This window comes from Amblyraja radiata, chromosome 4 (assembly GCF_010909765.2).
Source record: "Amblyraja radiata isolate CabotCenter1 chromosome 4, sAmbRad1.1.pri, whole genome shotgun sequence".
In the NCBI taxonomy this organism is placed as follows: domain Eukaryota; kingdom Metazoa; phylum Chordata; class Chondrichthyes; order Rajiformes; family Rajidae; genus Amblyraja; species Amblyraja radiata.
In genome coordinates, this window is record NC_045959.1 from 74,354,763 (window position 1) to 74,379,796 (window position 25,034).

The 25,034-nt window shown below is 40.5% G+C and overlaps 1 protein-coding gene across 1 annotated transcript; it reads right to left on the reverse strand.

Moving 5' to 3' along the window:
* Positions 1–1,975: 1,975 nt before the first annotated feature.
* On the reverse strand, positions 1,976–24,591 carry LOC116972572 (kinesin-like protein KIF20A). Its single transcript, XM_033020392.1, has 13 exons — positions 23,607–24,591; positions 22,733–22,852; positions 20,154–20,292; positions 19,096–19,280; positions 16,838–16,940; positions 14,188–14,391; positions 13,336–13,447; positions 13,082–13,150; positions 10,802–10,948; positions 8,890–9,055; positions 8,251–8,445; positions 5,942–6,081; positions 1,976–2,189 (listed from the first exon to the last, which is right to left on the reverse strand). Exons 1-13 carry the CDS (start codon positions 23,916–23,918, stop codon positions 1,976–1,978), a joined length of 2,106 nt encoding a protein of 701 aa, XP_032876283.1. The 5' UTR covers positions 23,919–24,591.
* Between the last annotated feature and the right edge of the window lie 443 nt (positions 24,592–25,034).

Genomic DNA, 25,034 nt, shown 5'->3' on the forward strand with positions numbered 1-25,034 from the left:
GATACAATTTCCAGAGCCAAACAACTAGAACTACCTATAATACTCCAAATGCAGTCACACCAACAATGTGTACAGTTGCAACATTATGCCCCAATTTTTGTTTTCAATGCCTTGACTGATGAAGGCAAGCATGTCAAACTCTTTCATCTTCCTGTCTATCTGTGTCACCACATTCAGGCAACCTTATCTCTAAGCTGCACCTTGCAATATTAGGCAGAAACTTAATTTGCCACACTTGTCCATTGTCATGCAACTCCACTGCAGTTAAATGGAAGTGACACAAAATGCAGTTGCTGAAAATCTAAATTGCTGGAAAAACTCAGCAAGTCAGACTGTATCTATAGATGGAAAAATGTATCAATGTTTCAAACACAAGATCCCTCATGACAAATATTTCCAGATCATCTATACTCTGTCTACCTCAATTGCCTCTTGATTCAGATTTCTAAACTGACAGTTAGCTTGACTGACATCCAGTGAGACATAGGCAAAAATCTGCTCCAAACAAAATTGAGTCCAAATCAACATCATTGCTGACAGTCACAATCTTCTAGCAACTTGCTCTCACTGACAACTACTTGGAATTGAACTAGATCGTTCCACAATTTCCATCATCTTCCATCCCCAGATGAATATTGAGCCATACATCAGAAGCATCAAATAGACTGCTTACTTAAACCTCCACGATGACTCCCAACACAACTGAATTTGTCCCTACTTCAATTCAACTCCTGCTGAATCATTCATTTGAGACCTTGAGATCAGGGCTATTCTGCTGTGCATTTGGCTGCCCTCATTCATCTACCGTCTTATAAACTAGAAGTCATTCAAAGCTCTGCTGCTGCACCATGACTCATTCATTTGTCACCCATGCTCAATGACCTTCATCAGCATCCAGGTAACCAAAGCCTCGTTCAGCAATTCACATCTTTGTTTTCAAATCCCTCCACAACTCACCTCATCCATCTCAATCTTAATTCCTTTAGCCCAATAGCTCAAGGCATCTACATTCGCTGGGATTTGGCTTCCCGATTATCCCAGGATGTAAACATTTCACCATTTACTGCTGGTCAAGGCTGTCAACGGCAAGCTCTATAATTTATACCCTAAACTTGTTTGCCTTCCTCCCAATTTCCTCAAAACCTACTAATCGAACTGAGCTTTTGATCATCTGCCCGAGTATCTCTTTGTTTAGTATCAAGTTGTATTTCATCATTTTGCAAAACTTGCTGTGGGACAGCTCGATCTATTCAAACATGTCTGATACATGCCCAAAATCATAAGTCTATGAATTATACTTTAACTGGTCTCTCCACAATCATTACCCAAAACAGTCAAACTATCTTCTTAGTTAATTACACACTTAAATTTGGATTATGAATTCTTATTGTATCATAGTATCATTACTTCTTGCAGTACACAATTTATTCAAAGAATTATGAAATTCAATCTTCTACCAATGAAGATGAATATGTTCTTCCTGAAGCAAAACTTAACCCATTGTTTAAGAAACAGTTAGACAGGTACATGGACAGGTTTGGAGGATTATGGGCCAAGCGCAGGCAAGTGGGACTAATTTAGCTGGGACATTGTTGGCGGGTGTGGGCGAATTGGGCCGAAGGGCCTGTTTCCGCACTGTATCACTCTATGACTATAACACTATCCAAGCCGTCATTGTGGCATAATTCAAAGCAGCAGCGGAACAGAAGAATTATGGATCATAAATAATGCAATGTTAAGGGTTTGGTCAGACTAAAAATTCCATGAAGATACAAGGTGGTGCTTTATCTTGGCTTCCAATTAGTAGGTGTAAAATAGAAATCAGAGTTACTGGGACAGGTAAATGTAGCATTTCAGAAAGGGTTTTGCACAATCTAATCCAAAATAAACTGCTGAAATTAAACTATCCCCTTGCTTCCCAAAATTATCAAAGCTGGCAGACAATTCACCTTGTCCAACTATTCACTGGCTTTCACTACACTGTTGATGGAAAAAGCATCACATATCTCACCTTAATCATTACCTCTGCCTTATGTTGCTCAGCAGCAAACTCTTCTTTTGAAATATATTTATCTTTAACTTCTTCCAAAGCCCATTTATAAGCATGCCGCCTGATAGATTCCTTATACATGTGAAGTTTACTGTCCAATTGTTCTTCATAGACATCCTTTAGCTCTTCAAATCGCTCACTGCAATTTGAATAAATTATCAACATCCACAACATTTATCCAACTATTTATAAAGAAAATTAAAGACAATTGTAAGGTAGTACATATTAAGAGAACAATGCATGTCAAATGGAATTACATTGTATTGTGTGAGGAAGAGAAACTAGACTGCATCTGTGGATAAAATTTTGAAAGTGGCACAATAGATTAACAGATAACCATCAGGATCCTGGGGTTTAATAGATTGGAAGTGGGGGCCATATATTAAATATTAGGTCAACCACAAATGGATCACTGTGTCAAATTCATGGTACCTGTTTGGTGCAAGAGCTTTAAGTTACAGAAAGGAAATGTAGGAATGAACTGCAGATGCTGGAGTGTCTGACTCTCAGTCTGAAGAAGGGTCTCAACCCTAAACATCACCCATTCCTTCTCTCCAGAAATGCTGCCTATCCCGCTGAGTTACTCCAGCATTTTGTGTCTATCTATGGAAAGGAATTAGCAGATTAATTCCAGGAAATAATTGTTTAAGTGCACGGATTCCCAATAAAGAGACAACCACATCCCCTCCAACACTATGCAAATGATGGAGGGGACACTAGACCTTCAGACAGTTTGGATGTAGTTAGAATTCAGGCAGGCAGACTGCACATTTTGCATTTGGTGTGTACAGATTCCAAGCTGGAAAACCAAATAGAGAAGACAAAAGGGCCTTACACCGTTTTTAAAAGAAACAACGAAAAAAGGTTGACCAGGGCAAAGCCATACACTTTGTCTATTTGGACTTCAGGAAGACCTTTGATAAGGTTCCACATGGTAGGCAACTCTGGAAGGTTAGATTGCATGGGATCTGGGAGAGCTAGCCGGCTAGATAAAGAATTGGCTTCTGGAAGGAAGCAGAAAGAGATGGTAGAAGGTTGTTTTTCGGACCTGAGGCCTGTGACTAGTGGTGTGCTTCAGGGTTCGGTGCTGCTTGCAGTTTAAATCAACAATTTGGATGAGATTATAGAAGGCATGATTAGCAAGTTTGCAGATGACACTGAAGTGGGTGGCATCATAGCTAGCAAAGGTGGTTATCGATAATTACACCATTACATGATCAGCTGGGCAAGTGGACTGAGGAATGTTTAATGCAGATAAGTGCAAGGTGTTGCATTTTGGGAAGTTAAACCAGGGCAGGACCTTCACAGTGAATGACAGGGCCCCGGGAAGTGTTGTAGAGCAGTGGGACCTAGGAGTGCAAGTACGTGGTTCCCTGAAAGTGGTATCACTGATAGATAGGGTGGTCAAGACAACTTCCAGTACATTAGCCTTCATTAGTCAGGGAATTAAATATAGAAGTTGATGTGTTATGTTATCGCTGTACAAGACGTGGGTGAGGCTGCATATGGGGTATTGTGTTCAGTTTTAGTCACCTTGTTATAGGAAGGATGTCATTAAGCTGGAAAGAGTGCAGAGAAAATTTATGAGGAGGTTGGCACGACTTGAGAGCCTGAACTATGGGGAGAGGTTAAGTAGGACTTTATTACTTGGAGTGCAGCAGGCTAAGCGGTGATCTTAGAGGTGTGTAGAATCACGAGCAGTATAGATAGGGTGAATGCACAAAGTATTTTACCCAGGTGAAGAACCAGAGGACATAGAAACACACAAGGCCTTTTATTGTATTGTTTAAGAAGGAACTGCAGATGCTGGAAAATCGAAGGTAGACAAAAATGCTGGAGAAACTCAGCGGGTGAGGCAGCATCTATGGAGTGAAGGAAATGGGCAACGTTTCAGGTCTGAAGGGTTTCGACCCAATAACGTTGCCTATTTCCTTCGCTCCATAGATGCTGCCTCACCCGCTGACTTTCTCCAGCATTTTTGTCTACCTTTTATTGTATTGATGTGATTGTATAAAAACTGTCAAAATAGGGCTTGTCACCTGTTCTCAAGTCCCCTCTTGCCAGGACCATTTGCCTTCAGCCACTCACCTGTTCTCAAGTACCCCCTTGCCAGGACCATTTGCCTTCAGCCACCTACTGTTCAGCATCAAAACCCTCACTGTCACAAAGCTGGGAAGGCCATGAGTGGAAAATAAGCCTCAAATAACAGACCCCAATGCCCTGCCCAGAATCATTGTGTTGGGCTTGTGACGACTCATGCCATCAAACATCTCTTGGACCATTTCTAAATAATATTGCAGATATTTAGAATCCGATCAAATTAAATAAATACTATAAATTAAAGCATAGCTACTTAGAACTGCTGCCTCAGCATCAGAAACACAGCTTCATGTTGCACCTCGGGTGTTGTCTGCATGGGGATTGCAAAATTCCCTACGACTGTGTGGGTTTCTACTGGGTGCTTCAGTTTCATAAGGGAGGTCATGTGATAGGATTAGTTTTAGGCCATTCGGCCCATCACCTACTCCGCCATTCAATCATGGCTGATCTATCTCTCCCTCCTAACCCCATTCTCCTGCATTCTCCCCATAACCTCTGACACATCCCATATCCCAAGGTTGCGCACATTCAAAATTCCATTTTGTGCCACAAATGTATTGCATTGAACAGAATCACTATCCTTCACCTTGATAGAATGATATCAATAATATTACTCAAACTGTAGGGCAGAAATATCCATCGTCTCATAGCCAGTCCTTGCACTTCAACTAGAACAGAGATTCTCTTTGTCTCAATACTATTCATTGATTCTTGTCTTGCACAAATAGGTTGCTACATTGACTTACAATATAGTGGTAATTTATTGCGGATGAAATATTAGCACAGCCCAAGAATGTGAAAATGATTATGCACTTGGTGTTTGCTGTTCAAAACAAAACAATTCTATTTAAAAAATATAGCATCAGAGAATTGGGTGTCTAATTTCTCATTTTAAAATCATCCCTCACAATGCATCAGTTACAAGTTCATGATTTATCAACTCACACTAGGCACTAGCAACAGGTCATAACCAACAAGATTGAATCTGTTTTTTCAGCAAAATCAGCAGCAACATCAAATTATTATATTAGCATCTGTTCATGAATTAGCTCAAAACCTCTCACTTGAAATGTTAAACAGCAAATGGGCAAAGCTGCTCGGTTGAATCTCTGGAATAGCTCACATCCCCTGTAAGCATTGCATGGACAAGATATCAATGGTCCAATACTTCTCAGCCTGTGTTATCCACATCACCTTATCAACTAGGGAGTATTGGATCATTAATCCCATAAAATCATGGAAAGAAAATCTACCAAATAAATCCTTTCAATGTCTGAACAGCAATCTCCACAATAAGTGCATCAAATAGTACTTATGGCTACACTATCTCTTCAATGTTTATGGTTACACATGCTTGTTTAATAGGTATTGACTTTGTAAGGCAAAGTTGCTTAATAGGCTGTTTCTGTCTATAAATTGAATATAGCCAGATACTAAAAGCCATAACATACACATTCAATCTGCATGTATTAGCATTGACCTTATTCTGACCCATACCCAAGATAAAATAGAAACTAGATTCCCTCAATAGTCACCAGTGAGAAGCATGGCTTTCTCAAAATAACTATTTTAAAATTAAGAAATTCATAAAGAAAAACGAAATACCCATTTCTCCAAGACCTCCAACCCTTCATTATGCAATACCTTCTATTTAAAAAGTGCTACAACTCACTTCGACTACTGGCGAGTTTTGGATATTATTATCCACAGATTGTATAATCCGACAAGCATATCCCTCAACATCAAATGGCAACATTAGCTCTCACATCTTAACCTATGGTCTAAAATTACCTCCATACTTCTTCAGTACGGAGTAGTTGCTGAAACATTGCTTCTCCCATTTCTTCACGAACCGTCATTTCCAAAACGAATTTCTGCTGTCTTTCAGCTATCAGTTTGTGTCTGAGGCTTTCGATCATATTCAATAATTCCTGAGAGAGAACATAAAAGAAAGTGTTTAAAATCATGAGAGGAAGAGATCAGGTAAATCAGAGCATTGAGTATAGAAGTTGGGATGTAATGTTAAAATTGTACAAGGCATTGGTGAGGCCAATTCTGGAGTATGGTGTACAATTTTGGTCGCCTAATTATAGGAAGGATGTCAACAAAATAGAGAGAGTACAGAGGAGATTTACTAGAATGTTGCCTGGGTTTCAGCAACTAAGTTACAGAGAAAGGTTGAACAAGTTAGGGCTTTATTCTTTGGAGCGCAGAAGGTTAAGGGGGGACTTGATAGAGGTCTTTAAAATGATGAGAGGGATAGACAGAGTTGACGTGGATAAGCTTTTCCCACTGAGAGTAGGGAAGGTTCAAACAAGGGGACATGACTTGAGAATTAAGGGACTGAAGTTTAGGGGTAACATGAGGGGGAACTTCTTTACTCAGAGACTGGTGGCTGTGTGGAATGAGCTTCCAGTGAAGGTGGTGGAGGCAGGTTCGTTTTTATCATTTAAAAATAAATTGGATAGTTATATGGACGGGAAAGGAATGGAGGGTTATGGTCTGAGCGCAGGTATATGGGACCAAGGGAGAATACGTGTTCGGCACGGACTAGAAGGGTCGAGATGGCCTGTTTCCATGCTGTAATTGTTATATAGTTATATGGTTATATGGTTATGCACAGAGTGTCTTGCCAAGAGTGGATGAATCGAGGAACAGGAGGACAAAAAGTGAAGGGGAAAAGATTTAATAGGAATCCGAGGGGTAACTTTTTCACACAAAGGATGGTGGGTGCATGGAACACACTGTCAGAGGAGATGGTTGAGGCAGGGACTATCCCAACAGTTAAGAAACAGTTGGACAGGTACATGGATAGGACAGGTTTGAAAGGATATGGACCAAACTTGGGCAGGTGGGATTTGTGTAGCTGGGACATGTTGGCCGGTGTGGGCAAGTTGGGACGAAGGGCCTGTTTCCACGCTGTATCACTATGGCTAAAAACCTACAGCAATGTGGAAAATAGTCAGCATTGTAAGTACTTAATCAGAATTATCAAGATTATGGTAAATGCACAAAATATGGTCAATAAGATTAGAAAAATGAAGAAACTAGTGGCCATAAGGGAAGTCGGACTATGTCCATCCCAGGTGGATGTATGTTGGAGAGCAAAGTGAAGTATGGGTGTTGCAAAATGGTTTGTGATAAATAGTTCAATCCTCCCAACAAAAACATGTGTTTTCATGTTACTGGAAAATACCAAATGTAACGCTTTTGCTCCAAAAATGGTTGCAGGTCAGAAGTGGATAATCACCTGGTCCAGATACGTTGCATTCAGGGATACCAAGAAAAGTGGGTGAAGGAAACTATAGAGGGCTTTGTCCATAATCTGCCAAGCGCCTGTGGTTGTTTCGGGGTGGTGCAAGAATTTTTAATTTGAACAGAGACAGGTTTAAACTCAATAACTGTGTAGGAAAGAACTGCAGATACTGGTTTAAACCGAAGAAAGACACAAAAAGCTGAACTCAGCGGGTCTACAACTCAACCAATAATCGCTGCCAGTCATATTGGCCTCTCAGGTAAGGCATGTAAAAGAAATAACCGGGACCTAATGACCCATTACTTGGGCAAATGTGAATCAATTAGAGATATCCAGAATAGATCTATTAAAGACAAATCATGTCCAACATAAAACGTTTTTATTTGAATAGATAATCGATGAGGAAAATATTGGTTCCCAGACATTCCAAGTAGTATTTTGTAAGGATCATACAGCCCCTCATCTAAAATGAAGCTTGTGAATAAAATAGATTGCAGCAGTGCATAGAAATAAAAGTGGCCAAACAGAACATAGAACAGTACAGCACAGAAACAGGCCCTGCGGCCCACAATGTCTATGCCAAATATGCTGCCAAGACAAACTAATCTCATCTGCATGCAATGATCCATATCTCTCCACATCCTACATATCCATGTAGCCCAAGTAAGTAAAAGCCTCAAACGTATCTATCCCCACCACGACCCTAGCAGCATGTTCCAGGCATCCACCGTGTAAAAAAGAAAAACAACTTGCCCTGATTACCTCCTTTAAACAATCCACATGGTCTTTATCTATAGTTGTTACCCATAAATCTAAAATGGAGTATCTGGAAAGTTTAAATTACTTCATGAGCAAAGGTGGTGAGGTCCAGTTCTTCATTTTCCTGCTCCTCCTCGTCACCTTTAATTAGACCTTCAGAATAACGATTTTCAACAGACAGAGACTCTTCAAGATCAGTGCATACCATCATACTGCCATCACCCCCACCCATTCGCTCAGCTAGTTGCAGTTTTATTTTGGGGTGAATAATCTGAATTATCTGGAAAAAAAGGAAAAGCAAACTGTTTCTTTAAATGTTTAGTAATGTTTACAATTTTCCATCATTGACGAAAGTAATCACTGTACGGGAATCATTGATATAATGCGACATTTATACACAAACTATCGAACTGTAAAAGTAAAGTTAATATGGATTGTTCTATAACTGAATGTTTTGGATTGTTACTTGCAAAAAATGTTTGCACAAACATGGATTACCTAAAGACTGGTTTTAAAACTATGATGAACACTTGAATAAAACAAATATCATGTTTGACATTATTTTAAACAATGATGTATGTTACACATCTGAACTAAAATGCTGCAAACATTTGAGTTTTATTACCTCTGTAGTTCATATTTTGTAAAAATCTCAAAAGAGGAATTAAAATTTAAGTTTTACTTAAAATACAGCACAATTTCAACGCAAGGAATGGTGCTATACCTGCTTAGCGATTGCTGAAAACTTCATTACATGCAGATTCTCATCATACATGGAGGCACACTGGCTTATATTAATAATCATACAAGCTTTGCCTTTGCCACAAAAGAAAGACTGAAAAAGATGAGTCAACTTGCTCTCTCGAAAAGGGACAATAATTGACTTTAGTCTAATAGGCGAAAGAAAAAACAACAAAATATTAGTACCAGGACGCAAGATGGTGACTTCTATTTTTATAACCTCTCATAAGATATCCATCTGATCAAGACCATTTTGAATCTTGTTGCAATCACTCTTTCCCTTTCACTCCTCATTTCATTTTTCATATTGTTCTCCACATACCAGATCTTTGTCACTCACCTAATCGTCATTTACTGTGTATGCTCCTTATGCCCTCTTCACAACTTAAACGTAACAAAACAGGCCAGAAACAGGCCCTTCAGACCACAATTTCTGTGCGAACAGGATGCCACAATAAACCTATCTCATCTGCCTGCACATGATCCATATAACTCCCATTTCCAGCATTTTACAAATTTAGCGACCATACCTACAGTCCATTCTTCATTTGTATAAATTGCTAAAAAGCCAAGGCTCCAGCACAGATTCCTGTGGTACACCACTCATTACATCTTGTCAACCAGACAAGATAGCCCAATATATGCCTACTCTGTTTCATTTTACCCAGTCAACCTTCTATCCTGCCAAATGTTGTCAGGGCATTCTGGGAGGCAGGGCCTTGGTTGTTTGCTGGCTGAGTACATTACTTCCTATACCGTGATTTATACAACCCTGAAAAAACATTTAATGCATCATCTTATCAAATGCCCCGTTGTTATTTTGCAAGGACACGAGTCAAATCATCCTGGGCTACCCAGTCTCAGTGAATGAGCAAAGTATGGAGCAGTCTTAGCAACGACTGGGCCACAACCAGCAAGCAACATAGGCCTTGGCCCCCAGAATGCCCTGACCTTTGAGAGAAGGCAAGACTGAGATGTACAGCCACTCCTGCTGTAAAAATAAGGCATTGTAATATTTCGACAAAACAAACCTCGCACAGAAGCAGCTATCTTGGCATTATGTTGAGGAATTCCCAGTACAGCAGAATACCACCGGCATTTGATACTCAGCTGGTCACAGATAAATCTTATTGCAACATACCAGGTACAAAGAAGACATGACAAGATAAATGTCAAGATGCTTTTAAAGATTCAAGAGATTGGTCATTTAAAATTGAGGTATGTAAATATCTCTTCGTGCAGAGTGTGGTGGATCTCTGGAGGAGGCCAGATCATATTATGTATTTAAAGTAGAGATAGATAAATGTTTGAAAGCTCTGTGGAAAATTGAGGACATGGAGATTTGACTCAGGATAGCAGTTGAGGCCCAAGGTAAATGAGCCTTGATCATATCAACTAGTAAGGTGGGCTTGAGTGGTCTGCTCCTACCTTCTTGTAATGACAAGGCCACATAATTCCTACATTTACTTGCGAGCAGGTGAACAAATGCAAGTTTTTTCTCTGAATTTACCAGCCACGGCTCAATAGAAAAGTGTTGGGGGTTTTTTCAAAGCACTCCTTCATGGCATGTGACATTACCATTGAGATGAACATTTATTGATTGCCTCCATCTGCCTCAGAACAGAATAACTTCCAAGGCTGTTTCAGGGAGGAATCAATCATGTGACAGTGGAGAGAAGGAAAGATTGCAGTCCCTTCTTTAAAACAGATGTGTTCTTACCATCAATGCTGTGGATTCACCGTTATTGATAGCGCTTTTACAATACGGATTAATTTAAATAGCTGTTAGTATTCAAACTTGAATTTTCAGATCTGGGATAAGGATCTCTGGATAATCTACAATTAACTTGCTAAAAACAGAAATCACAGGAATGTCCAATTGATTTATTACTTACTTATTCTGTTGCTTCTGCCTTAGTGCAGAAATGCATTTACCAAGGATAAGGAGAGAAGTATTTATGTTTCCTGCCTCCTTCAGTCGATCTCCAAAGGTTTGTGCTTTGTTGCTGCGCTCTGACCCAGCCAAGTCACACAGGTTTAGGCTACATTCAGCAAAAACAGATTGCCATGGTTAAAAAAAATGTATAGTAACATACTATCTTAGGAACATCATCATTGACACACCTAAAAGTCTCACAGGACTTCACAAAAGACTGTCTCATCTGGCTGGGATGTCTAGTAGCAAGGGTCACGGTTCTGTAGGAATGAACTGCAGATGCTGGTTTACACTGAAGATAGACACAAATTGCTGGAGTAACTCAGTGGAACAGGCAGCATCTCAGAGAAAAAATGGATGCCTGTCCCACTGAGTTACTCCAGTATTTTGTGTCTATCTTCAGTCTAAACTAAAGACACCAGGCATTCAGAACGGGCAGAAGAATTGTTTTCAACTAGAGGATATGGATACAAAGCTGAAAGGCAGTTCGGATCATGAGAATAATGCAGAGACATCATGGAGATAGGTAAAGCAATGGGCAAGAACAATGTAGATAAAAAATAATGTACAAAATGTGACATCAATTAGGGAGAAAATATGGAGGGGTTTTTTTAATGAGGGAATTAAAAGATTTTGGATCAAAAGATATCAAAAGTGGAAAATTTCCAAGCTTTTCATGAAATAAAAAATGTTAATGTGAGGCATAAAACAAAATACAAATTTAAAGCTATAGCTTTAATTTAGTTTAGTGATACAACATGGAAACAGGCCCTTCAGCCCACCCCGACCATTGATCACCCTTTACCACTAGTTCTATGTTATTCCACTTTCACATCCACCTCCTAAGCAGTCAGGAGGAATTTACAGAGGACGATTAACCTGTACACCCGCATAGTATTCAGACCACTTCACCTTTTCCACATTGTTATGCAACAGCCTTATTTTAAAATGGATTAAATTCATTTTTTAATCATCAATCTACACAAAAGACCCCTTAATAAAAATGTGAAAATAGGTGTTTAGAAATTTTTGTAAAGTAATTAAAAAATGACTGAAATATCACATTCACATAAGTATTCAGACCCTTTACTCAGTACTTTGTTGAAGCACCTTTGGCAGCAATTGCAGCCTCAAGTCTACTTGGGTATAACGCTACAAGCTTGGCACACTTGTATTTGGGTAATTTATCCCATTGTTCTCTGCAGATCCACTCAAGCTCTGCCAGGTTGGATGGGGAGCTTCGATGCACAGCTATTTTCAGATCTCTCCAGAGATGTTCGATCAGGTTCAAGTCCGGGCTCTGGACGGGCCACTCAAGGACATTCACAGACTTGTCACAAAGCCACACCTGCGTTGTCTTGGCTGTGGGCTTAGGGTCGTTGTCCTGTTGGAAGGTGAACCTCCACCCCAGTCTGAGCTCCGGAACGCTATGGAGCAGGTTTTCATCAAGGATCTCTCTGTACTTTGCTCCATTTATCTTTCCCTCGATCCTGATTAGTCTCCCAGTTCCTGCCACTGAAAAAAACATCGCCACAGCATGATGCTGCCACCACCATGCTTCACCATAGGTATGGTATTGGCCAGGTGATGAGCGGTGCCTGGTTTTCTCCAGGCGTGAAGCTTAGCATTCAGGCCAAAGAGTTCAATCTTGGTTTCATTAGACCAGACAATCTTGTTTCTCTTGCCTTTAGGCAAAATCCACGTCGGCTGTCATGTGCCTTTTACTGAGGAATGGCTTCTGTCTGGCCACTCTACCATAAACGCCTGATTGGTGGAGTGCTGCAGATATAGTTGTCCTTCTGGCAGGCTCTCCCATCCCCTCAGAGGAACTCTGGAGCTCTGTCACCTCCAATCAAGTTGTAGAAACATCGAGGATAATCAATGGAAACAGGATGAACTTAAGCTCAATTTTGAGTGTCATAGCAAAGGGTCTGAATACTTATGTAAATGTGATATTTCTGTAATTTCTTTTTAATTACTTTGCAAACTTTTCTAAACACCTATTTTCACTTCTTCATGCTGGGGTATTGTGTGTAGATTGATGATGAAATTTTTTTTTTAAATCCATTTAAAGTAAGGCTGTAACGTAACAAAAGGTGGAAAAAGTGAAGGTTCTGAATACTTTCTGAATGCACTGTATCTTTGGGATGTGGGAGAAACCCGATAGAAATCCACAGTCACAGAGGGAACATGCAAACTCCACACAGACAGCACCCGAGGTTTCAAATGGGTAACTCACTTAGATGTCCTGATGAAGCAGGGCCTGTCCCCGATTATTTCCAATAGTCGAATGGAGAATATGCTGTGACTGCAAAAAGATCATTTTAGATAGGCTGACCAGGTACTTCATACATAAAACTGAAATACATATAAAAGTGCTCAATAACATTATTTTTGAAATTACTTTGGCAAAGCAAAGATTTTGTTTTGGTATTAAACACTCTTGATAACAAAGTAGTTCAATCTACCCTGGTAACAGAATCACAAACAAACCTTCGGCTAGACTGGTGGTTCATTTTGGTGGATGCGAAGCTTCGATTTTTATTGCCTATCTTCAAGACTTTAAAAGCTTCATCTGAGCTAGTAATGTTGATCCATTTCAGATCTGAAATATTCAAAACAATTCAAGCACAAATTAGTAATTTAATCAGTATTGCAGAGTTGTTAACTGTTTTCAGAAGGTTAAACATATGCAGGCACATAATGAATCGCTGAAGGAAAAGCAGAAGAGCAGTTAAAAAAAAATACATTCCCAATCTTCTTTCTCTCGTAAGGGATAATGGAGAATTACAGTTTCTCAAGTTGACGGTCTAGCAAGAATCGCAAATGTTTGTAATGATAAGTATGAATGCAACTCTGCCCACTCAATTAAAGGTTAGCTGGCATAGTGAAAGTAGTTCCTGCAGAGTCCTAATTAACATTTACCCTTCAGCCAGCGTCATTGGAAACACAATTCATCATCATGCTTTTTCGCAAGATCAGAGAGAAAAATATCTGCATTGTGTTCCTGACTAATAAATAGTTATCCTAATGCAATGCAAACTTTGGGCTTTCTTGACCATTAAAATAATGGTGCTTTGCTTTGTGAAAAGTCACTATTGCAACTTTACAATAATGATTACATTGCAAAGCATTTAAAATAAACCAAGTTCGTCAGCACATTTCACAAGAGACCAAAGATAAATGCTGTATATGTTGAATGGTTTTTATGACATATAAAATAATCTTTACCCACCAGGCTCCAGAGCACGATCCTTTTTCATTACTTTACAAAAAAAAACTTCAAGGATTTAACATTTTTGATCTTCAAATGTATTATTACAGATCAGGAAGATCAGGCTGCACCTTTAACATAACTACTTCCTCTTTGATCTTCGCAGACTCGTAGATTTTGACGCTTCTGGCTTCTTAAAGTTGGTATTGGATCCAATAGGTCATACACATATTCATTATATATCTCACAAAATGAAACCCATACTGAGTATCGTCGTGGGTTTTGATCACAGAGGCTTGCATCAGATGCTGCTGTAATTACTTCCGGATTCTTAGCTGTGACACATTAAATATAGAGGATCAATTATTTTAACTTTTTCAAGCATTCTCAAACAAAAAAGGTTTTGCTTTTTCAAGCATTCTCAAACTAGAAAGTAGATTTCTAACATCAATACTAAAGCTTATAATATTTCTGGATTTAACTTAACATCAGAATTCAAATTGCAATCTAGACTGGAATATAATCATGTCAGTCTTTCCTTGGACATGATGATGGAGTTGAGGGTGAGCGAGTCAGAGGTGGTGGAATTTGAGCTATTCCCAATTCACCAAAATCGATTCCAAAAATAACAGCAACTAGTGACAATAGATGTCCTAAGTTGCAGATAACTTTGGTATCTCTAGATAATGTTTTGGTATGATCAATTTAAGAGAAAATTTAAAGAACTCTCAATATATCTGAAGTCGCTTACAAGTTAAGGTGTGGATTTGTAACCCAAAGGTTACAAAAGTGGGCCTACTAAATGCTGAAATAAATCATTAAATGGGTATATCAGATATATTGAGAGTTCTTTAAATTTTCTCTTAAATTGATCAGAATGCAAACATCAGTACAGGTGCACAACCTTTTATCTGAAAGCCTTGGGACCAGACACTTTTCGTAATTCGGAATTTGTCGGCCTTCGTAATGAAAAATTTTTTGCGTAGATTTTAATGGCTGGCTCAGTGGTAGAGTGCTCGGCTCATATCCGCAAGGTCGCGAGTTTGCGCCTTGATCCCGGCAGTTCCTCGGTCGCGAGTTTGAGTCTTCAATGTAGTTTTTTCTTGCAGAATAAATGTCTGTATGAAATGCAGTGTGTTGAATGAATTCCTGAATTTGTAAATGTGACCGCAGCATTGAATCACCTCTTGCACTCATATCACCCTAGCGGGGCTACATGCCCTTAGGCGGCCTAAGGCGACATTTTCACACTCTTATATCCGTGTGCAGCAGAGGCGACGTGCGTTTGGCGCCAAACGTGAGCTTTGGTGAGCTTTGGTGTGCAGACGACATCCTGGAAAAAATGTCCGGTTTCTTCCAGGTAGGCGATATACCCTCCCGGGCAATATACCCTCCACTTCTCTTTTATGAAGGGGATTTAGTTCCCCTTTCTTCCAGGACCGACCGGAGGTTCCGCTGTCACCTCTGCGGGCCGCCCTCGGTGAACGTCCTGTCTCCCTGTCCCTGGGATAGTTGGGGGCGATCAAACAGCACAATACCCCCCTCCCCCTCCAACTCCAGAGGAATCCGCTCCCCGATGGGCCGCTATGGCGACAAGTGGCAGTTCGCCCACAGCCCGAGCTGCGCGACCCCAAGAACAAGACGTACCTTGCACACCATCAGCTTCTGCTCCTACGGGGAGCGTGTTCCTCTGGAGTTGGAGCGGGGCTGGAGTTGCTGATCTGGGATCTCCGTGCTTGCAGTGGGCCTGGGGGTCGGTGTCCTGATGAGGGGGCACAGCTCGGGCTGTGGGCGAACTGCCACGTCGCCGTAGCGGCCCATCGGGGAACGGCTTCTGGTGGTCCTGACGTCTCCGGCCAGTTTGCAGTTTTCCTCTGGAGTTGGAACGGGGCTGGGCTGCTGCTGGCTGTGGGTCTCTGGGATCTCCGTGCTTGCAGTGGGCCTGGGGGTCGGTGTCCCGTTGGTCTTGACGTCTCCGGTGACTGGCACTGACCTGCTGGCATTGCCGACGTGAAGACAGTACAAAGCCCCCGCGCCGGTGCAATGGGCGGGGAGCTGGAGACTGAGGGAAGGGGTCACACACATGGTCAGGAAGCAGAGGGGTGCAGGTGGGGTGAAACTGAAGGGAGCGACAATCTGCTGCTGCCTGCCCGCTGAGTTAAAAAGTTCCCACGCAAGACTCACGATACACAGTGTATCGTGAGTCTACCGTGGGAACTTTTTAACTCAGCGGGCAGGCAGCAGCATATTGTCAATTATTAACCCTCCCGCGCAATATACCCTCACCTTCTCTTTTATGCATGGGGATTTAGTTCCCCTTTCTTCGAGGACCGACCGGAGGTTCCGCTGTCACCTCTGCGGGCCGCCCTCGATGAACGTTTTCAAGGACCTTTCTTCAAGGACCGAAAAAAATGTCCGCTATTCAGAGGTTTTTTCGTTATTTGGATCTTCGGATAAAAGGTTGTGCACCTGTAATACCAAAACATTATCTAGAGATATCAGAGTCATCTGCAACTTAAGACATCTATTGTCACTAGTTGCTGTTATTTTTGGATTCGATTTTGGTGAATTGGGAATAGCTCAAATTCCACCACCTCTGACTCGCTCACCCTCAACTCCTACTTATCCCACCCATTTAAATTCTGAAGCGTTATTAATTCAACAGTTCTACCCACAATACTTGTAATCCTCAATGAATTGCAGGCAACAAAAAAAGATTGTGAAAAAAAAAACCATGTTCCATATTTTTCCCTTTATATAAACTCCCTTAGGAAGAAATACCTATTTCATCAAAGGTCATGTGGTCTGCCAGAGTGGAGCTTGCCTGCACCAAATCTTTTTGGCTGCTCTTATTGCATATCCTCAAGGGCCGACATTCCATCTCCTGAAAGGAAAACATTTGGAATTTGTGATCCAATTCAGAAACCATACAATAATTTAGACCCAAATCACAATTAACCCAATTTAAAAAAGGGAAAACATTAAAAATAACTACGCTTGATATCATAAAACCACACAGTATTGGTAATAATCAATTAATCTAAACAGACATCACTTGCAGGATTTTCAACAACAGAAATTAATATTCATCCGACTGGGACTGAGTATATATCATACAATATTTAAATGTTCAAGCTTAACCCAAAAATATTGTTTATATTTTAGAAATAGTTGTAAAGATAGCATGCGCAATGTTAAACTATATAGTAAAGTAGCCTTGTAAAATTATTCATTATGTTCTATTGGTTTCTTAGGCATTCCAATTGAATTGAAATTTCTGAAGTTTTTGATTGAACTTTACTTTCATTGACAATAGAAAATAGAAATTAAATCAATTTAGGTCAAATCAAGAGGGGAAAATCATCAAATTGTGCAAATGCATTGTCATAAATCTTCATGATGTCAGAGGTTACCTGAAAAAGCATTTAGAAATACTTTCTAAAGTATTCTTTACCTTCAAGCTCTGTGCTGAACAACTGGCACCAGTCTACACAGACATTTTCAATTGGTCCCTGCAAACCTGCACTGTCCCTGCCTGCTTCAAAGTCTCCACTGTTGTTCCCGTACCCAAATAGCCAAGGTTGTAATGACTAAGGCCTGTCACCCTGACCTCTGTAATCATGAAGACCCTTGAAAGACTTGTGCTGGCCCACCAAAGACCCTTGAAAGACTTGTGCTGGTCCAAAAAACCCTGCTGGACCCCCTGCAGTTTGCATACCGGGCAAATAGATCAGTGGATGACGCAGTCAACCTAGGCCAGCACTTCATCCTCCAGCTCCTAGATTGCCACGTGTCCTATGCAAGGATTCTGTTTGTGGATTTTAGCTCTGCAATCAACACCATTGTGCAAGAGCTACTACACTCCAACCTCTCCCAGTTGACTGTGCCTGAACCCCTCTGTCAGTGGATCATCCTGACAGACAGGAAGCAGCATGTGAAGCTGGGAAAGCACATCTTGGACCCACAAACGCTCAGCATAGGAGCACCGCAAGGCTGCGTACTCTCCCCTCTCCTTTACTCTCTCTACACCAATAACTGCACCTCCACTGATTCCTTTGTCAAGCTTCTCAAGTTTGCGGACGACACAACCCAGATTGGACTGATCCAGGATGGGGAGGAATCTGCCTGCAGACAGGAAGTGACACAGCTGGCGTCCTAGTGCCTTCGTAACAACCTGGAGCTCAATGTTCTTAAGACATTGGAATTGATAGTAGACTTTAGGAGAGCTCACCCTCCCCTCCTACCATTCACCATCAACAACATCACAGTCACATCTCTGGAGTCATTTAAGTCCCTTGGAACCATTATCTCCAGGGACCTTAAATGGGAGGCCACCATTGACCCCACAGTCAAAAAGGCCCAACAGAGGATGTACTTCCTGCGGCAGCTGAGAAAACACAATCTGCCACAGGCAATGATGGTCCAGTTTTATACTGCCATTATAGAGTCTGTCCTCACTTTCTCCATCATGGTCTGGTTTGGCTCAGCCACCAAAGGCTGCAGCGCATCATTCGATCAGCCGAGAAGGTTGTTGGCTGCAATCTTCCCCCCATCGACGAACTGTACACTGCAAGGGCCAGGAAGCGAGTGGATAAGATCACCTCTGACCCCTCACACCCTGGCTACAAACTATTTGAAGCACTTCCCTCTGGAAGGCGACTCCGGACTGTCAAAGCCGCCACAGCCAAACATAAAAACAGCTTTTTGTCCACGAGCAGTAGACTCAACAGCCAAAAGCCTGTAGCCTCCTTGTGCTCTGGTATTTTATTTCATTCTTCACTTGTTTAAATTATAATGTTTTATTATTAATTGTCTGTATATCATGTTGTTACTTGCGAGCAAAGCACCAAGGCAAATTCCTTGTATGTATACATACTTGGCTAATAAAATGTATTCAATTCAATTATTAGTTTTGAAAATTTTGTTTTAGTTTATAAACATCTCCACAGGATAAACAATTCAGAATTTGAAAATATGTTTTAATACGCATTACGATTATTACAAAATTTGATTAGAGAAACATATTTGTTAAACATCACCTCTCTCTGTGAGGAAAAGATTGCTAACTTGATAGCCTCTTCTTGCCGGGTTTGATTATTGTCCAGTTTTAACACCACGTCACCAACATGTGGCTTTAAATCCATACCTTCATATTGTCTGCCTTTTATGTGATCAAATAGCATGTCCAATGATCTTGGTAAAATACCTTCATCTTTACCAGTACCTATGATTAATCACGTGTAATTATTATAATATTTAATATTGTTTTTAATATTCAAATAACTAGCCAAAAAAGATGACAATAATAAGAAATGAAAGGCAAAGGTAATTTTTCACCTTCTTGAAACACTGAAGAAGATACCCTGACAACACGGTTCTACAGCAAGTCCAGAATTAACTTGACACCCAAAGCCATTCCATCATCTACACAGCACGTCAGTGATCTCGGAATACTTTGCACTTGCCTGCAACTCGCTCAATGTAGGACAAAGTAATCCACTGGTTGGTATTGCTTCACCATCCCAAACATTTATTCATTTGATCTGTTGTTGAAAATGTTCATGGCTTGGTACTTTTGTGATGTAAATGTTATTTGCCACTTACCAACGGATGTCTACATCCTGCACAAGTGCAGTCCTGGACTGTTTCTTTGAAGAGGAGTTCCAAATGGGATTGACCATTGTATAATCACCACTTATGATGAAAGGACGGTCATTAATGAATGGGGAAGATTGGACCTGGACACTACCCCAAGAGCATCCTAGGGCTGCATAATCAGCCATCTGCGATCCTCTTCCTTTATGCAGGGGGAGGATGAAGGCTGGTTTGCATGGTACTGGGTTACATCTGCACTTCGCTGAGTGTTAAATTTGACCTGGGCAATCTTTCCACATTGTGAGGTGTATACTTTTGTTTAATCTCTACCAGAACTTAACTATGCATGTAACTCGTTCTACAGCATATGTTCAGTACTACAATGATACATGAAAGTAAATAATTGGAACATATTTTATGGAGCTTTCTGATTATCTCCATAATCAGTTCTCATTTTTGTCTGGTACCTTGTATTTTTTTCTGTATTCTCCTAACGACATACCTTGAATAGTGTAGGTCTTCCCAGCATTGGTAACTCCATAAGTAAACACCAAACTGTTCTGCCCTTGGAGATATTGTTTAACTAGATCCTTTACTGTGCCATTGAAGACTTCTGTCTGACTGGTTTTCTGTCCAAATATCTAACAAAGGATAATAACTTTGTTAAAAAATGTTTTATAAAAAAAAGGAATAGAACCCAGATTTCATATTCAGAACCATCAGAAAGATAGAAGAGATTGGAATTGTAATGTATTCATACATATTCAAGTGTATGTTAATGAGTTGGTGTTCAATATAAGCAGGGAATGATGGGTAATAAATCTCTCTCATGATCCAGGCAACCAGTGTAAGTCTTGTTCTTCATTCTGCTGGCCGGAATATAACAAAATTGGCGACGAGGACGGGATAGAGTTTGTGAACTCATCCTTTAAATAGAGTGCAGGACTGTTTTGCAACATGCAGTATTGTTTAACATTTTAAACACCAAATACGCAGCTGTGTCGCATTTGTTTGCGAACTGGACACGATAGGCCGCAGATCCTTCTATGTGTGGGACTGTAGTTTAAAACAGCAGCTGTACAAATCGTCTAGAGTTTGTCAGGCTATCTCTATGTTGTGTCTACGTGGCAAGATCGCGTCCTTGGGATTGTATAGGATTTTAGACTGAGTTTTTTTTTGTCGAGTTCCTCAAGCTGTACAGCTAAGTTTTAAGTGAACAGGAAAGGAAATCATGGTTTTTGAACAGACTTTTTTTTTTTTTAAATGAGAACGACACGATGGCGGCGTCCACGGGCTACATCGGAAACCTTGGCACTTTCGACAAGAGTAGAGAGCCGTTCGGAGAGAGCGAACATGTTTTTCATGGCAAACAACATAATGGAGATTAGCGGCGAAGGAGAGGTAACGACTGAAACTAATAAGGCCATTTGCGAACGCATGAAAGCGATTCTGCTCACGGAGATCGGTCCTGAAGTGTACGGCACACTCGTGAATCTCCTTGCACCCATAAAAGCAAAAGACGTGCCATTCAATGACATTATGAAGTTTGACCCAAAGCCTCTGGAAATTGCAGAAAGCTATAATTATGGCACTAGAAACCAGAAGCAGAATGAGACAATCAATGAGTACATTGTTGCCTTGAAAAGCTTAACTTTGCACTAACTTTGGAACCTTTCTCGCACTACGCGACAGATTTGTTTGTGGTCTAGTGGATGAACGAATTCAGTCCAAACTCATGAACACTCCAGATCTTACATTCGAGAAAGCATGCAAGATTGCTACCACAATGGAGATGGAATCAAAGAATTCTCGCGAGTTTCATTCACCACAGACTGCAGTGGCCGTTTATAGTCACAAGGCAGTGCCTATGGCCAAACCAAGAGGCGCTAAACCAAAACCAAACTATGGTGGGGAGCTGAGTTCAGCCAGTTGTTATCGTTGCAACGGTAATCACTCATCCCAATTTTGTCAGTTCAAAATGGCCAAGTGCTATAACTCCCAGAAGAAAGGCCATATCACCTCAGCATGTCGGACCAAGCTTAAAACAGGAAACCAATAACCTGACGGAAACAAACGACAACATCAGAATGAGTTCACAACTTGGAGATGAACCCAGATGGAAATGAACTTGGGTTGTACACTATTTACGTAACCAACATCGACCAAGTACAGGGATCTTTAAAATTATGAAAGATTTGAAAGGGCAATGAAAAGAGAACACTTCTTGAAATAAATCATTCACACTGGTGAAGATAAAGTGCATACCAATTGAGTCAGGCTAATTGAGTTGAGAGAATGCCACAGTAGGGGAAAAACAAAATAAAAGGCTTTGGGCTGAAGGTTCCATTATTGAACACTGCTGTAGAATTTGGTAATGTTATTTCCAATTTCATCTATGCAAAAGTTCATATAAAATTTTGTGAAGATGAAATTTAGTACAAAATAATAGGTAAGTGTTTTACTCAGCCATTTTTTGATTGAGCAAAAAAAAAGCAGACAACCATAAACATGATTAGCGATTTTTAAAACATTTATCCCAAGTAAAGCAACTATACAAGTAGTTATTCTGAAATCCCAATTGATTCACTAATGCATTTCTAGGGAAGAATTATGCCATTCTTTCTGGCAATTACATTCTTTCAATCCCAGACCCACCAATGTGGATGATTCCCAACTGCGGTCTCTGTGCAGGGACAATGAATGCAAGTATTGTGGCCAGAGACACAGTCCACAGACACTTTTTTCTTAAATCACAGGTTACTGCTGGGGGACAAAGGCAAGCTCAGAGGAAAAGGAATACAGAAGTATGGAAAACAGGCATGCCTACATTAAGGAGGTTAATTTTCCGTAAGTAAACAAAATACAATTGAGCAAACAAAGCTATTTAGAAAAATATCTTCTGATCCGCGGCAATTAAAGTGATGAGCAACAGAGCAGTTTATCATAAAAGAAAATGCAGTAAATTAAATCCTTTCCCAAATGGAATGACAGAAAAGAACTGCTGTAAATGAAGCTTAGTAGTAGTCAGAAGCAATTTCCAGAATCAGGTTTATAAACAAATATTATGAAATGATCACTCACCTGAGAAAAGGTAAACTTGTGTACAGCTTGACCAATTCCCCTGCCACTATTTTTCAGAGTCTTTGAATGTTTAGGCGCTGCCAACACAATAGTTTCCGAATCTTTTATTGCCACACAGTTCTAAGACACACATTCAAGATTGTAAAAGTTAACAAAATCAACGAGCTTACAAGATGAATCAATATTAAAAGGAATATCATACATTCTCAGTGTAACAGTACAGCAAGCTCGCACCCACTGCACTGAGAATCTATTGCACCCAAATAATAATTCTACAGTTGCAGAGAGTAGTGCGTTCGGCCGAACGCACTATGGGAACTACACTCGGCCCCCTGCGGGAACTATACATCAGAAGGTGCAGATCCAAAGCCAGCAACATTATGGGGGGCCCCTTCCACCCCAGCAACAGACTGTTCCAGCTGCTCAGGTCAGGCAAACTCCTCCATTGCTATGCTGTGAAAACAGAGAGGATGAGAAGGAGTTTCTTCCCAGCGGCCATTAGGACTGTAAACTCTTATCTCACCAGGGACTAACTTTACTGTACCAATTTACTGTTGTGTTGTGTCTTTTTAAAATTGCTGTTTTTTTCTCACAAATATGTAATTACTGATTCTGTTCTATTCTATTTTGTAGTTTTTTTCTCACAATCCGCAAGTATGGCCACTTTTCATTTCACTGCACATCTCTATGCGTATGAGACAAATAAACTTGACTTGACTTGGGCGTAATAGAAACAAGGTCATTTATGAATTCCGACAATGTTCGATTACATCAAGAGCTGAAATTTTGAGCTTTAATTCAAACAAAATAAGTGACATTTGACAACACTTCGTGATAATAAAAGTCATTTAGTACGTTGATTGCATTTGCTAACCTGGGATTCGGTGTTTGCCAATTCCGCTTTTAAAAATGGTCTCACTCTCAAATACACTTTAAGCCGTTGATTCTCGGTCGCAGATGGTTTCACACGACTGTTGTCCTGTTCGGAATAAGCAGAACAATAATTCGCATAGTTGGGGTGGCACACTAACCAGGAGCAGTTCAGGGGAGTCGATAACCTAGACCAAATACACGATGGACCAACCTTAAGACTTCGTTGGGTAGTTGCTTCGTCTAATCGACCCAACAAACGTTGCTCCGGGGTTTGTGCTTCATGGAATGTGGAAAATTCGGACGGGGAAGTCATGATTTCTGCAATATACCGATAGGAAATGAAAGTTACTCTTTCGCCGTGATCGGAATTTTGAACAAAAACACAAAGTGCTGGAGCAACTCAGCGAGTCAGGCAGCATCTGTGGAGGTAATGGATAGGCGACGTTTCGAGTTGCACCCCTTCAAACTCTCTTCATTCATCTTTAAACTAGCACGTCCAGAGTCCGAGGAAGGGCACGGTCTCCCTAGAACCCTACGCGTCCACAACACCCATGTTTGGGGAGAACGTTGTACACGATTTGAAGTTTAGACTGAAATGTGCTGCAGAGCATAAACTTAGAACACAATCATTATAGACGCGAACATTAAAATAAAGCTACATCATTTAACACTGAGTGGCATGGGATGATACTCGCTCCAAAAACCTACCAATGCGTTAAAAGGATACTCAATTGTCAATAAATAAGATTTCACTTATATCGGACACTCAGGTTAATGGGACATCGGGAGTTTGCTAAACTCTCGGATTTAATCGCTAAAAATAGCAGAGAACTTTTAATTTCGTTTAAAAACATAAAATAAAGTTAGGAAACGAGTGTAGAACGTTCATCACAACCATAAACAAAATGGTCAAAACCAAACTCGGTAGTGTTTAAACTTAAAGCCAATTGCTGTTTCAAGGTTAGGTCTGTTGGGGGGAAAAACGGACCAACTTTTCCTCGACTTTCTGCGCAGACCGCTACCCAAACACAATTCGTCCCAACCTACTAGGCAGAGAGGTTCAAAACACGGTCACACCAACTTTATCTATTTAACAGACAAAATGTTTGAGTAAACGCCACATTTTCCTTTTAAAATGGGAGTTTGTCACACCTGTTTCAGGTCGCGTTCATTATTCTTAAAGGGACCTCCTTTTAACGAAACGGGATTAATGTAGGAAATGGCGTTGCAAAATAACAAAGTAGGTCGTTCCTTAAAACAAAATCTAAAAACTGAAAGAAATATAAGTGTAGTATGAAAGGGAATTCTCTTTGTTCTACCATTGGTGATCCTCGGACTATCCTTGATCGGACTTTACTAGCTTTACCTTGCACTAAACATTATTCCCTTGCCATGTATCTAGACACTACAAATGGCTCGATCGTAATCA